Source organism: Rhinopithecus roxellana, chromosome 10 (genome assembly GCF_007565055.1).
Source record: "Rhinopithecus roxellana isolate Shanxi Qingling chromosome 10, ASM756505v1, whole genome shotgun sequence".
NCBI classification, from domain to species: Eukaryota; Metazoa; Chordata; class Mammalia; order Primates; family Cercopithecidae; genus Rhinopithecus; species Rhinopithecus roxellana.
This window is the reverse complement of record NC_044558.1, coordinates 81,677,956-81,692,083: the sequence shown is the minus strand read 5'-3', so window position 1 is coordinate 81,692,083 and position 14,128 is coordinate 81,677,956. Positions and strand designations below refer to the sequence as shown.

The window sequence follows — 14,128 nt, the reverse complement described above, 5'->3', positions numbered from 1 at the left end:
TCCACCGAGAGACAACCGGATTCAACCTTCAGCTAAAGAGGCTAAGAATATAGGGATTTCCCTGGTTTGTTGGTACCTGGGGCAACCAGAGGAATGAAGACTGGTTTCTTGAAGGGTTTGAGGTGGGATTCTTTAGGGAGGAGTGACCGCATGAAGTCCAGGCACCCGCAGAGGGTGCAAAGCTAGGTGAGAGGAATGGAAGCCGGTGCTCTGTGAGGTGGTGGGCTGGGCGCTCCCAACCTGGCCTGACTCCCTTAATCGCCACAGCCATGCCATGAGGTAGGTTGCATTTCTGTTGTGCAGAAAAATAAACTGAGACTCCGGTTAAGTGATCTGTTGAGGGTCAACGGCTTCTTGTATCAGCCCCAGGCTCTGTGCTTTGTCAACCTGGGCCCCTTTCCAAGGTAGTGCCCCTGGGTTCAGGTCCAAGTTTGGGGTTCCACTGAGACCTGCCCTCCCCAAGGTCTTCGGTGAGGGGGGCCCTGCATTGAACACTGGGGAGGGGAAAGGAGGCTAGTGGTGTCATCCGCCTCCTACCACGAAAATGAATCCCCACGCAGCTCACTGCAGGCCTCCTTTCCAGGGGGCAGGCCGGCCGGGCCACCTAACTGCTTCTTTCTTTCTTCCTTCTTGCCCTCCAGTTTGAAGGGCAGGAGATTTCCCTGGACTCCCGCATGGGCATCTTCATCACCATGAACCCCGGCTACGCGGGCCGCACCGAGCTGCCCGAGTCAGTGAAGGCGCTGTTCAGGCCCGTGGTCGTGATCGTGCCCGACCTGCAGCAGATCTGCGAGATCATGCTCTTCTCCGAGGGCTTCCTGGGGGCCAAGGTGGGGCCTCGGCAGCACCAGGCTGCGCAGTGCAGACTTCACCCGGGTCTGCTTCCAGACTGGGGACTTAGGACGCGTTAGTTCCATGTGGCTCTTCCAGACTGGAGATGTAGGACACCTTAGCTCCGTGTGGCTCTTCCAGACTGGGGACCTAGGACAGCGTTAGCTCCGTGTGGCTCTTCCAGGCTGGGGACCTAGGACGCGTTAGCTCTGTGTGGCTCTTCCAGACTGGGACTTAGGACGCATTAGCTCTATGTGGCTCTTCCAGACTGGAGACCTAGGACGCGTTAGCTCCATGTGGCTCTTCCAGACTGGAGACCTAGGACACCTTAGCTCTGTGTGGCTCTTCCCGACTGGGGACCTAGGACACGTTAGCGCCATATGGCTCTTCCAGACTGGGGACCTAGGACGTCTTAGCTCCGTGTGGCTCTTCCAGACTGGGGACCTCGGATGCCTTAACTCTGTGTGGCTCTTCCAGACTGGGGGCGGACGCATTAGCTCCGTGTGGCTCTTCCAGACGGGGCTTAGGACACATTAGCTCCTTGTGACTCTTCCAGACGGGACCTAGGATGTGTTAGCTCCATGTGGCTCTTCCAGACTGGAGACCTAGGATATGTTAGCTCCGTGTGGCTCTTTGATTTTTGTTTTTTTTTTCTGCTCTGTCTCTCTCCCCCACCTCTTTTAAATTATAACTTTTAATTTTGGAATAATTTAAGACGCACGAGAGGTTGCTACAATAGTAGCACGGAATTTCCAGGTGCCCCTTTCCCCATGAGAATATCTTACATATCCACAGCCCATTGCCCAAACCAGGAAGCTGGTGTTGGCACAAGTGCCGTTAACTCAGGTATAGATGTTATGTGGATTTCACCTAGGTTTCACATTCTCTCTCTGGCGTGTGCGTGTAGTTAGTTCTATGATGTTTTATCACATGTGGATGGGAGTGGCCGTCACCACATCAGGATACAGAACTATTCTATCACCACAACCACAAAGAAGAGAGACAGGGTCTTACTCTGTCACCTAGGCTGGAGTGCAATGGCAGGATCACAGCTCACTGCAGTCTCAAACTCCTGGGCTCAAATGATCTTCCTGCCTCAGCCTCCTGAGTATTTGGGACTCCTGAGTATTTGGGAGTATTGGGACCAGGCAGATGCCATCATGCCTGGCTAATCTTGCTTATTTTTTGTAGAGACAGGGTCTCTATAGCCCAGGCTGGTCTTGAACTTCTGGGCTCAAGTAATCCTCCCACCTCAGCCTCGCGAGTAGCTGGGACTACAGATGTGTGCCACTGCACCCAGCCTCTTGTTACTGCTTACTAGACACACTCTCCCCCAAACCCTAACTCTGGCAACCCCGATCTATTCTTCAGCCAGTATAATTTTGTCACTTTGAGACTGTTCTGTACCTGGAGACATGTACTATGGAACCCTCTGAGGTGGGCTTCTTTACTCAGCACAATGCCTTTGAGAATATGTGGGTTCAAAAACAACTTTATAGATAATGTTTATCCACTTTTAAGCTATCTATATAACATGTACGTATGTAAGATCTTTCCAGAAGCTCTGGAAAAGTTACAAAATAGAGAATACTTTTAACATAGAGGGTTGTCACATTGCATTTCTGCAATATGTCTTTTATTGAAAGCTCTTGGTGCCTATTACTGTGTCAGGATTTTGAGATGGCATGATGAGATCTCTTGTTCCTAGTTTTTATGACTGAAATTGCTACACTTGCCTTAGGGACTTGTGGGTTTTGAACGCTTGCTGTAGATGAGGTGGCTGACTTGTCCTCAAAGACACTTACAGCCTTTTTTTTTTTTTTTTTTTTTTTTTTTTTTTTTTGAGACAGAATCTTGCTCTGTCACCCAGGTTGGAGTGCAATGGTGTGATCTCAGCTCACTGCAACCTCTGCCTCCTGGGTTCAAGCGATTCTCTTGCCTCAGCCTCCCAAATAACTGGGATTACAGGCATGTGCCACCACGTCTGGTTAGTTTTTATATTTTTAGCAGAGACAGGGTTTCACCATGTTGGCCAGGCTGGTCTTGAACTCTTGACCTCAGGTGATCCACCTGCCTTGGCCTCCCAAAGTGCTGGGATTACAGGCATAAGTGACCACGCTTGGCCTAGTTACTGCCTTGATAATAGGTTTAGGTCAAAATAAAGAAGCAATGTATTTCTAGAGTGTGATTCCTACAAACGGTTCTGTTCTTTAAATTAAGATGGTGAAGATTTTGGTAACACAGATGTTCCTTCACATTAATTCCCAATTTGCCACATTTAAAAATGAAGGACCCACCCTGGTATTTCTGAAAGATAGAGACGGAATTTGCTTATTTGTAGAGCGGCTGCACTGGAACACCTGCCCCTTTTTTCTTGCATTTGTAGAATGATCCTCTGTTGCTTTTCAATCATTTTATTTTATCTTTTTTTTTTTTTGTATTATTATCTTCTTTCAAAAAGACTCTGGCAAAAAAGATGACGGTTCTGTATAAGCTGGCCCGGGAGCAGCTGTCCAAGCAGTATCACTATGATTTTGGACTCAGAGCCCTGAAATCAGTGCTGGTCATGGCTGGTGAGCTGAAGAGAGGCTCCTCTGACCTTAGGGAGGTAGGGGCCATGTGCTGGAACATTCTCTGCTTTCAGCTGGTTCATGTGCATTTACTATGTGGTTTCGGGGAGGTGATGGGCACAGTATGGTATCACCTGAAATGTTTAAGTCTTAGCAGCCGCTTCCCCCAGCGGTCTGGCCTTACTTCGGCCTCTTACCTGTTATATCGTTTGCTTTGTAATTACACTTAGTACCTTAAGGTTGAGTGCAACGTCCTCGCTCCAATACCAACATTTATGATGCTTCCATAGTAATAATCAATCTGTAGTCTCAGGATGGGTGTGGCGGAACAGTGGGGACTAACAAAATTCTCATGAAAGCATGAATGTGAGTTGTTATTTTCTCTTTGCAACAAAAGGGGAACGATTGTGGTTGTTTTTACATGGACTTTAAAGAAAAAGTTCAGTCAATGCTGTTCTGTGGGCAACAGGCTTACCTGTTTCTCTAGTGATTGTACTCATAATGTTACACACACGCGCACACACATGCACACACACATTTGGGTAGGAAAAGGAAACAAAGCAGCTGTGAGTGCAGTGATAGAAGCCTGTTCGCATCCATAGGAGGACAGGCTACCACAAATCACTTCCTCCTTTTGGCGTTTTCACACATTTGGGTTTTTTTTTTTGGAGGGGTCGAAGGAAGAGATATTTATGCTCTTACAAAAAAGGAAGCTGTAAAATGTAAAACACTATAAAGTCAGATGAAGCTGCATTTGTCGTTGTTACTTCTTTTTCTCAGGAGAAAGGAGTTATATGGAAACTTCTTTCATTTTCTCCCCTGCTCATCTATGTCCAAAGTTAAAGGGCGATCATACTATCGGGTGGGTCATATCTTCTGAACTGAAAAACCACTGATGCCACTTTCAGTCTTAGCAACAGGAAAAACAGTCCCAAGTGCTATCTAAGGCTCTGCAAAAAAGAGTGAAGCGAATTGCAGCAGTCTCTCCTCCTAGGGAGGTGAATATGGTCCCATCACTGCAGTCACAGGTGACTTGTTTTCTTTTACTGCCTTACACCGAACCCAAGCATGCATTCATAGGCTTAACTGCTGCACAATCTGGTACTTCCTTAGAAGAATGAAAACACATTGCAAATACCAAATATCCAAGGACTTCTGAGAAAGAGGTAAAAAACAGCCTCCTGGCCAGGCGCGGTGGCTCAAGCCTGTAATCCCAGCACTTTGGGAGGCCGAGACAGGCGGATCACAAGGTCGGGAGATCGAGACCATCCTGGCTAACATGGTGAAACTCCGTCTCTACTAAAAAATACAAAAAACTAGCCGGGCGAGGTGGCGGGTGCCTGAGTCCCAGCTACTCCGGAGGCTGAGGCAGGAGAATGGCGTAAACCCGGGAGGCGGAGCTTGCAGTGAGCTGAGATCCGGCCACTGCACTCCAGCCTGGGCGACAGAGCGAGACTCCGTTTCAAAAACAAAAACAAAAACAAAAAAAACAGCCTCCTTTTCTAGGAGGAAAATCCCTCTTCTCATCCAACAAGGTGGAGTTACACATGTAAAACTGTTTGTACGGAGACTGTGATGGTTTCTTCACATAGGAAATTAACTTTGCTAGATTGTCTTTGGGCTTCTTTATCATGTCAAAAGTTTGCGAACTTGGACCTTTGTTCTTATTCAGTAAATCTATGTCACAGGATGAGTCAGGATTTAGCATCTTTTGCTTCAAATTAGAACCACATATTTGGAATTGCTGCAGTTCTCAACTGCGCTTATCATGCTAGTGGCAGAAACTAGAGGACATTAAAAAGTCCCTGAAGTCAGCTATACTTGCCCTTTATTTAGTCTTGTTTGGAATAAAAGGTAAAGAATTCACAAATACCACCACCTAAGCACCTGTTTCAAATGAAACATCAGCCTTCAGCTTGCAACACGATGTCTTTACAATTAAGCAAATAGCAGAAGCCCCACGTCAGTCCTTCTTCCTTCTGGAGAAGGCAGGGGAACTGCAGTCCCCAGGGCTCCTATATTGAATCTGAGAGGCAGAACAAAAAGAAAAGTGGCCTTTTCCATTCCACATCCTGGAGGTAATGTGTAGAGAAGAGATACCCACATTTCCAGATAGTGAATACTGAAAAAGAAGCAGGACTGCCTGCCCTAGGAGACAACATAGAGATGCTTGCCAGGTCCTGAGTTCAAAATTTTGTTTTTGAGATTTATATAAAAGCACCTAAGACTGGGTGCAGTGGCTCATGCCTGTAATCCTAGCACTTTGGGAGGCTGAGGTGGGAGGATTGCTTGAGGCCAAAAGTTTGAGACCAGCCTAGGCAACATGACAAAACCCCATTTGTTTCAAAACAAATCCCCAAAACCAAAAAATTTAGCTAGGTGTGGTGGCACGCTTCTATAGTCCCAGCTACTTAGGAGGCTGAAGTGGGAGGATTGCTTGAACCTGGGAGGTGGAGGCTGCAATGAGCCGAGATGGCACTATTACACTCCAGCCTGGGTGACAGAGTGAGACCCTGTCTCAAAAAAAAAAAAACCAAAAAAACAAATATATGTATATATATATATATGCACACCTAAAGGTCAAGGCAAATGTTCTTCCTGTGATAAGGAACCTTTGCCTTAATGTAGATGACCATGGCCCTCTCTGTAAGGTGGGGAGGAGGAAGGTTCCGCTCCTTCCCTCTGGCCGAAATCTGTTTTCTTCTCCTCGCACGGCCCACCAGGACACTCGGCCTCCCAGGAACAGGCCCACCCCGCCCCTAGGCTGGATCGCAGCGTTGTGCCTCACTCCTCTGCCTGTGCGCCTTTTTTATATTTTATTTAATTTTTATGTTTATATACAATTTTATACTTTATATTTCACTTATATATTTTATTTTACATTTTTATTTTCATATGAAATTTTGAAAAATGCGTATTTAAGTTTATATGATTTATATGATTGTTATTAAATATGAAATATGAAATTTTATATATTTTGTATTACATATAATATTTTATACATATTTACACTATATAACATACATATTAACATTTTATATAAATTTTATAAATTTATATAATTTATAAACAATACAAATATAATTTATGTAATTTATTAATTTATATAAATGATATACATATATACATTTTATTAAAATTTCATTTATATAAAATTATAATATATGTATATCATTTATATATAATTTATGTTTCATTTTAAATTTTATATTTCATATGTATGTGTATATATGTGTGTGTGTATGTATATATATATATTTTTTGAGACAGAGCTTCACTCTTGTCACCCAGGCTGGAGTGCAATGGTACAATCTCAGCTCACTGTAACCTCCACCTCCCGGGTTCAAGTGATTCTCCTGCCTCAGCCTCCCGAATAGCTGGGATTTCAGGCACCTGCCACCACACCCAGCTAATTTTTGTATTTTTACTAGAGACGTGGTTTCACCGTGTCAGCCAGGTTGATCTCCAACTTCTGACCTCAGGTTATCCGCCCGCCTCAGCCTCCCAAAGTGCTGGGATTACAGGCATGAGCCAATGCACCCGGCCATATATGTGTATATTATATAATATGAAGTACATATTATATGAAATATATGAAATATACATTTTATATTTTATGTTTAATAATCTTATATAAACTTTATTTTATATAATTTATATTTACATATTTTAATATAAAAATTAAAATTATGTAATTTCTGTATATTGTATTATATATTTATATATATCCAGGACTTACATAATTTTAAATTATATAAATTTCTGTAATTTAAAATTATATAATTTTAAATTAAATGTGTATACATTTTTTAAAAAGTATAAAATGTATATTTTATATTTCATAAGAGTGTTTCCACTGGGTTGGAAACACAGTCTAAAGCACTGGGTTCCTTTGGAAATCTCTTGGAAACATGTTTCATTTCCTGCAGGACGTGGTGCTGATGAGGGCCCTGCGAGACATGAACCTGCCCAAGTTTGTGTTTGAAGATGTTCCTCTTTTCCTCAGTTTGATTTCGGATCTGTTTCCTGGGCTGGACTGCCCTCGCGTCCGCTACCCTGACTTCAATGATGCGGTAGAGCAGGTCCTGGAGGAGAACGGCTATGCGGTCCTACCCGTCCAGGTAAAGCCGGGAAAATGAGCTCACTGTGGCTGTGCATCCTTTCCATTGGCTTTTTGTTTTTTCAGTTCTTTAAAAATATATGTATAGTAAAATACTCAAAAGTTTCACCATCTTAACCATTTTTCCCCATTTTTAAATCGTGGTAAAATACACATAACAATATTTACCCTCTTACCTACTTGTAAATGTAGAGTTTGTTAGGTCCGGTGCAGTGGCTCACGCCTGTAATCCCAGCACTTCGGGAGGCTGACCAACATGGAGAAACCCCATCTCTACTAAAAATACAAAAATTAGCTGGGTGTAGTGGCGCTCGCCTGTAGTCTCAGCTTCTTGGGAGGCTGAGGCCAAGAGAATTGCTTGAACACGGGAGGTGGAGCTTGCAATGAGCCAAGATCGTGCCACTGCACTCCAGCCTGGTGACAGAGCGAGACTGTCTCAAAAAATAAAAAAAAAAGAAAAGAAAAAATGTAGAGTTTGGTAGCACTAAGTACATTCACATTACTGTGCAACCATCACCATTATCCATCTCCAGAACGTTTTCATATTGCAAAACTAAAACCCTGTCCCCGTTAACTACTTACCTTCTCCCCTCCCTCCAGCCGCTGGCAACCTTGCTCGACTTCCTGTCTCTACACATTTGACTACTCTAGGTACCTCCTATAGGTGGAAATTTTTGTCTTTTTGTGTCTGGCTTATTTCACTAACAGTGTTCTCAACATTTATCCATGTTGTGGCATGTGTCAGAATTTCTTCTTCTTTTTTTTTTTTTTTTTTTTTTTTGAGGCGGAGTCTCGCTCTGTCGTCCAGGCTGGAGTGCAGTGGCCGAATCTCAGCTCACTGCAAGCTCCGCCTCCTGGGTTCCCACCATTCTCCTGCCTCAGCCTCCCAAGTAGCTGGGACTACAGGCGCCCGCCACCTCGCCCGGCTAGTTTTTTGTATTTTTAGTAGAGACGGGGTTTCACCGTGTTCGCCAGGATGGTCTCGATCTCCTGACCTCGTGATCCGCCCGTCTCGGCCTCCCAAAGTGCTGGGATTACAGGCTTGAGCCACCGCGCCCGGCCGAATTTCTTCCTTTTTAAGGCTAAATTTTATATATGTAGTTTGTTTCACACAATGTGATCAGATGACTCGAATATTTTGTTTTGAGGCATCAACCATCAGAGGTTCTTTCCTCACCTCACCTTTTTTTTTCTCCTGAGTCACACTTAGAAAAAAATTAAATTAGATATTGCTGGGGTAGGATTTGGATCCTCTGAAGAGCCTGTAAGTTGTATATGTTGTCATTAAGCCCAATACGTATTGATTGGCGGAGTCCTGCTGAGAATGTAAATGCCCAGAGCCTCCAGGCCTGGGGGGTTGCCTCAGGTCAGGCAGCTTCAGGGTGTCAGGCTACCAGAGGCCTCAGGCCTGGGCAGTGGGCACCGGGTACCGGCCGTGGGTGAGAGCTTTCTGTGCCTTTCCTGACCCTGATTTTCTCTGTAGCTGGTTGTTTAAAAGCATGTGTTTTCTGGAAGGAATGTAAAATGATGCAGCCACTTTAGAAAACAGCCTGGCAGTTCCTCAACAGGTTAAACCAAGAGTTACCATAAGACCTGGCAATTTCACTACTGGGATCTACCCAAGAGTGAGGACGAACATCTGCTCAGAATTGTTCACGAATGTCTGGAGCAGCATTATTCGTAATAGCCAAAAAGTGGGAACAACCCAACATCCATCAATTGATGGATCAACTGCTGAAACAGAATGTGGTCTGTCCATGCCGTGGGATATATTTTGGCCATAGAAAGGAATGCAGCGCTGACGCGTGCTGCAACATGGATGAGCTTTGAAAACACACTAAGCGAAAGAAGCCAGATGTGAGAGATCACACATTCTAGGATCCCATTTCCATGAAATGCCCAGGATACGCAAATCCATAGAGACAGAAAGTAGATGAGTGGTTGCCAGGGGCTGGGGGAAAGGGGATTGGGAGAGATGGGTTCAGGGTTTTTTGCGGGGAGGGGTGATAAAAATGTTCTAAAATTGCTCATGGGGATGGTTGCACAAGTCTCTGAATATACTGGAAACCATTGACTTGTACCCTTTCAAAGGTAAATTGTAGGCATGTGTGTTGTATCTCAAACTGCTTCAGGAAAAGATCATGGTTTAGCCCAACTGCCATTGTTTGTCCCGCAGGTGGATAAAGTGGTTCAAATGTTCGAGACCATGTTAACCCGCCACACGACGATGGTGGTGGGACCCACCAGAGGAGGCAAGTCCGTCGTCATTAACACTCTGTGTCAGGCCCAGACCAAGTGAGTATGACCTCCGTGGGGAGGGCCTGACTGCCAGGGGGCTCACAGTATATGTTTGGTGGCAGTATTGCCAAGTCCCACTTTGCTCTCTGATTTCCTGGGAGGGTAAATTTGTAATACACACCCCTTTTGACTCAGCGTGTTTTTACTGACTTCATTGCAGACTCAGTTAAGATATTTTAGAATGCGGCCGGGCGCGGTGGCTCACGCCTGTAATCTTAGCACTTTGGGAGGCCGAGGCGGGCGAATCACAAGGTCAGGAGATCGAGACCACGGTGAAACCCCGTCTCTATTAAAAATACAAAAAATTAGCTGGGCGTGGTGGCAGGCGCCTGTGGTCCCAGCTACTCAGGAGGCTGAGGCAGGAGAATGGCGTGAACCCGGGAGGCGGAGCTTGCAGTGAGCCGAGATTGTGTCACTGCACTCCAGCCTGGGCGACAGAGCGAGACTCTGCCTCAAAAAAAAAAAAAAAGATATTTTAGAATGCAAAATTAGCAACCCGCTTGTGCATCAGATGGTGAATAGGTTCATTTGTGAAATGAGAGTTTCACAAACTATCTTATGAGGATATTGTGAAAATGAACGGAAGTCATAGTTTTTTGGTGTCTAAATTGCTTCCTTAAAGTAATTCAGGATTCACCTTATGCAGCACTGCTGTGGTTTTGCAGTGGCCAGAAAAAGAATGTCACCTCCCCGGGTGCCTTATAATCTCTAGCCCTTCAGGGGCAATTCTTCATGAAGGAAAAAGTGATCGTACACTCCCACATTGAAGATCATAAAGGAGCCAGGCATGGTGGCTCATGCTTGTAATCCCAGCACTTTGGGAGGCCGGGGTGAGAGGATCACTTAGGCCAGGATTTTGAGAACAGCCTGGGCAACATAATGAGACTCCGTCTCCACATTAAAAAAAAAATTAGCTGTGTGTGGTGACGTGTACCTGTAGTACAGCTACTCAGGAGGCTAAGGAGGGAGGATTGCTTGAGTTCAAGAGTTTGAGTCTGCAGTGGGCTAGGATTGTGCCACTGCACACCAGCCTGGGCAAAGAGTGAGACCTTCTCTCTAAAAAAAAAAAAAGAGAGAGAGAGAGAGTATGTCATAAAAGCCTGCAGTGAATTGAAAGCCTTCTACTGAAAGTGGATTCCTGACTCCTCGCTTCTCTCCTAAGCAATAACTAGATTCCAGAAAGACCTCCGTGGATGCTGACAGTCTGGCAAAAATCTAAATCAAGCCAATAATTTTTGTGACTTAATAGGCAGTCTATAAAATCTAAAGAGTAAGTGTATGTCATTTGTTCCCATTGTTTCTTTATATGTTTCATATGAGAAAACCAGCTGACAGTGGTTTACTGACTCTAAGTGGGCTGTACTGCGGCCATCTGCATTTCATTCTTTAATTCATTCATTGTTAAATAGTTTATAGAACTATCACACACGTATGTATGTCTAATATAGCATGTACATTATTATGACTTACTGATTTGTTGGTTGTGAACTGTGGAGTATGTGATATTTAGTTCTCTTTGGTTGAATTAATCCTATAGTTAGGGCTGTGGGGATTTACAGGCACTATGGTGAGAAGTGCCCTGTCTGCTTGATCCATGAAGACAACACAGAGCAGATGTTCTGCAAGTAAGAAGGATTGAACATTTGTAGTTCAAAGCTTTGTTATTATCCTGGATGACTGAGTATGGTCTCCTATACGCCCTTAATTCTGAGATATTTACTTAAATGTCATATATATGAATATGGAATATGCATAAACATGAAATATACATGAAAGTTAGCTTCTTGGTGCCCTCCAGAGGCGAAGCTGTGCTTCTAGTTCAGACTTCATTTGTGCTGTGGCCACATTTTTGGTGAAATGTGGTTGCTTTATGTTTAGAAGAAAGCACTAACAGTGAAGGGAAGCCCAGTCAAGAGTTTGCATGGGTTGCATTTTAAATTTTGGCTTGAATTCAAAACATCTAATTCCTCACAGAGGAAACCCAGACTGTTTTCCTCATGCATTTAGTTTGCTTGAACCATGGCTAAAGCCTCTCTTGATTTAGGCTTGGGCTGATGACAAAGTTGTACATCCTGAACCCCAAAGCCGTGAGTGTCATAGAACTCTATGGCATCCTGGACCCAACCACCCGAGACTGGACCGATGGGGTGTTGTCAAACATCTTCAGGGAAATCAACAGGCCAACGGATAAGAAGGAGCGAAAGTGAGTATCTTTGTAGGTAGGAAAGAGCCTGGGTTAGTTAATGTTAATTAGCTCAACATTAAAAACGGTGGCAGGACTATGCATTGTAGCTTCATGCTTGGATTTCAGCAGACTTAGAGTTCAATCCTGGAGGCTGTGCTTCGGAAGTGAGCAGTCCAGTCTTAGTGCTTTTTACATGTGACCTCAGTCTTCTTAGTGATGCAATGTGCTAGGTACCGGGATTGTTCCCAGCTTACCACAGAGGAAACTGAGGCCTAGAAAAGATCAGAAACGTGCCCCAAGGCCAGGGATTTGAACCTGATCTGTGTGACTCTACGTCCTCAAACACAGCCGCCATCAAGCTGCCTGGTCACCATGTTCTATGGCAAGGTAAGTCAAAGAGTCAAAGAAAGGTAGCAAAGTGCCATGGAAAATGCAGGAATGCCCTCCCGAGCCACAGTTTTCCATCTGTAGATGTGGTTGATGGTGCCCTGATGACATCACCACGTGCCATGGTGAAGGCCGAGTGAGGCCAAGTACAGAAATGCTCTGAGGGTGTGTAAGGTAATAAATGCTCTGAGGGTGTGTAAGGTAAAAAGCTTTTAGTTGGTCCTATAATATCTCTTTGTAAATGCAGGAATGGTTCCGATTTTATGTTCTAATCAAATCCCATTAATAATAAATAAAATCCTTAAATAGCAAGAGTCCAAAGTCCTGACTCATGGCTTTAAAAACAGCTTCTTAGCACTTTTCCCCTGATTCTGGATGAACCCACGATTCCACACTGAGTTCCATCATCTTGTTTTTGGCGTTCTTTAATTTTGAGCAGTTCCTCAGGATTCTTTATCTTTTATGACCTTCTTGTTCTGGAGGATTCCAGGCCAACTGTTTTAGAGAATGTTCTCAGTTTGGGTTTGTCAGTTGCTTCTTCATAATTAGATTCAGGCTATGGCTCTTTGACAGGAAGGCCACAGGAACGATGCTGTGTCCTTTGCATCTCATCACGGGCACGTGGTGTTGGTTGCCCTATTATGGGTGGTGTTAATCTTGATTATTGGGTTAAGGTGCCATATTCCTCTTCGCAGTTGATATGCAAATGTAGGGAGATATCTTATGACTAAGTAAATTTCTCATCCAACCATCACCCATTCACCCAATGGTTTGAGCATCTGTCGATGGTTGCTTGAATCTAGTCGTCATCGTTGTCATCATTGTTCTCCTCCTCCTCCTCTTTCTTCTTCTTTCTTCTTCCTTCTTCCTCCTTCTCCTCCTTCTTCCTCCTCCTTCCTCCTCCTCCCTCCTCCTCCCTCCTCCTCCTCCTTCTCCTCCTTCCTTTTCCTTCCTCCTCCCTCCTCCTCCTCTTCCTCCTCCTCCTCCTTCTCCTTCTCCTCCTTCTTCTCCTTCTCCTCCTCCTCCTTCTCCTCCTCCTCCTCCTCCCTCCTCCTCCCTCCTCTTCCTCCTCCTCCTCCTTCTCCTCCTCCTCTTCTTCTTCTTCCTCCTCCTCCTCCTCCTCCTCCTCCTCTTCTTCTTCTTCTTCTTCTTCTTCCTCTTCTCCTCCTCCTTCTCTTCCTTCTCCTCCTCCCTCCTCCTCCTCCCTCCTCCTCTTCTTCTTCTTCCTCTTGTTCTTCTTCTTCTTCTTCCTCTTCTTCCTCTTCTCCTCCTCCTTCTCCTCCTTCTCCTCCTTCTCCTCCTCCCTCCTCCTCCTCCCTCCTCCTCTTCTTCTTCCTCCTCCTCTTCTTCTTCTTCTTCTTCTTCCTCTTCTTCCTCTTCTCCTCCTCCTTCTCCTCCTTCTCCTCCTCCTTCTCCTTCTTATTCTTCTTCGTGGTCATGCTCTGTTGCCCAGGCTAAGGGCAGTGACATGATCACTGCCCACTGCAGCCTCGAACTCCCAGGCTCAAGCAATCCTCCCACCTTAGCCTTCCAAGTGACTGGGACTACAGGTGCATGTCACCATGCCCAGCTAATTTTTGCTTTTTTTGTAGAGACAGAGTCTCCCTGTACTGGCCAGGCTTGTCTTGAACTCCTGGGCTCAAGGGATTCTCCTGCCTCAGTCTCCTACAGTGAGATTACAGGGGTGAGCCACCACGCCTGGCCTTTGAGTCTTCTTATAATGAATATAAATGGAGA

General features: G+C 44.9%; 1 protein-coding gene across 1 annotated transcript in view; it reads left to right on the top strand.

The window, feature by feature from the left end:
• DNAH10 (dynein axonemal heavy chain 10) overlaps positions 1-14,128 on the top strand; it is a 184,638-nt gene that overhangs the window by 97,095 nt on the left and 73,415 nt on the right. Inside the window, 5 exon segments of the mRNA XM_030938911.1 lie at positions 642-830; positions 3,293-3,439; positions 7,331-7,522; positions 9,698-9,816; positions 11,864-12,022. Of these exon segments, the coding sequence (XP_030794771.1) occupies positions 642-830; positions 3,293-3,439; positions 7,331-7,522; positions 9,698-9,816; positions 11,864-12,022 (806 nt within the window).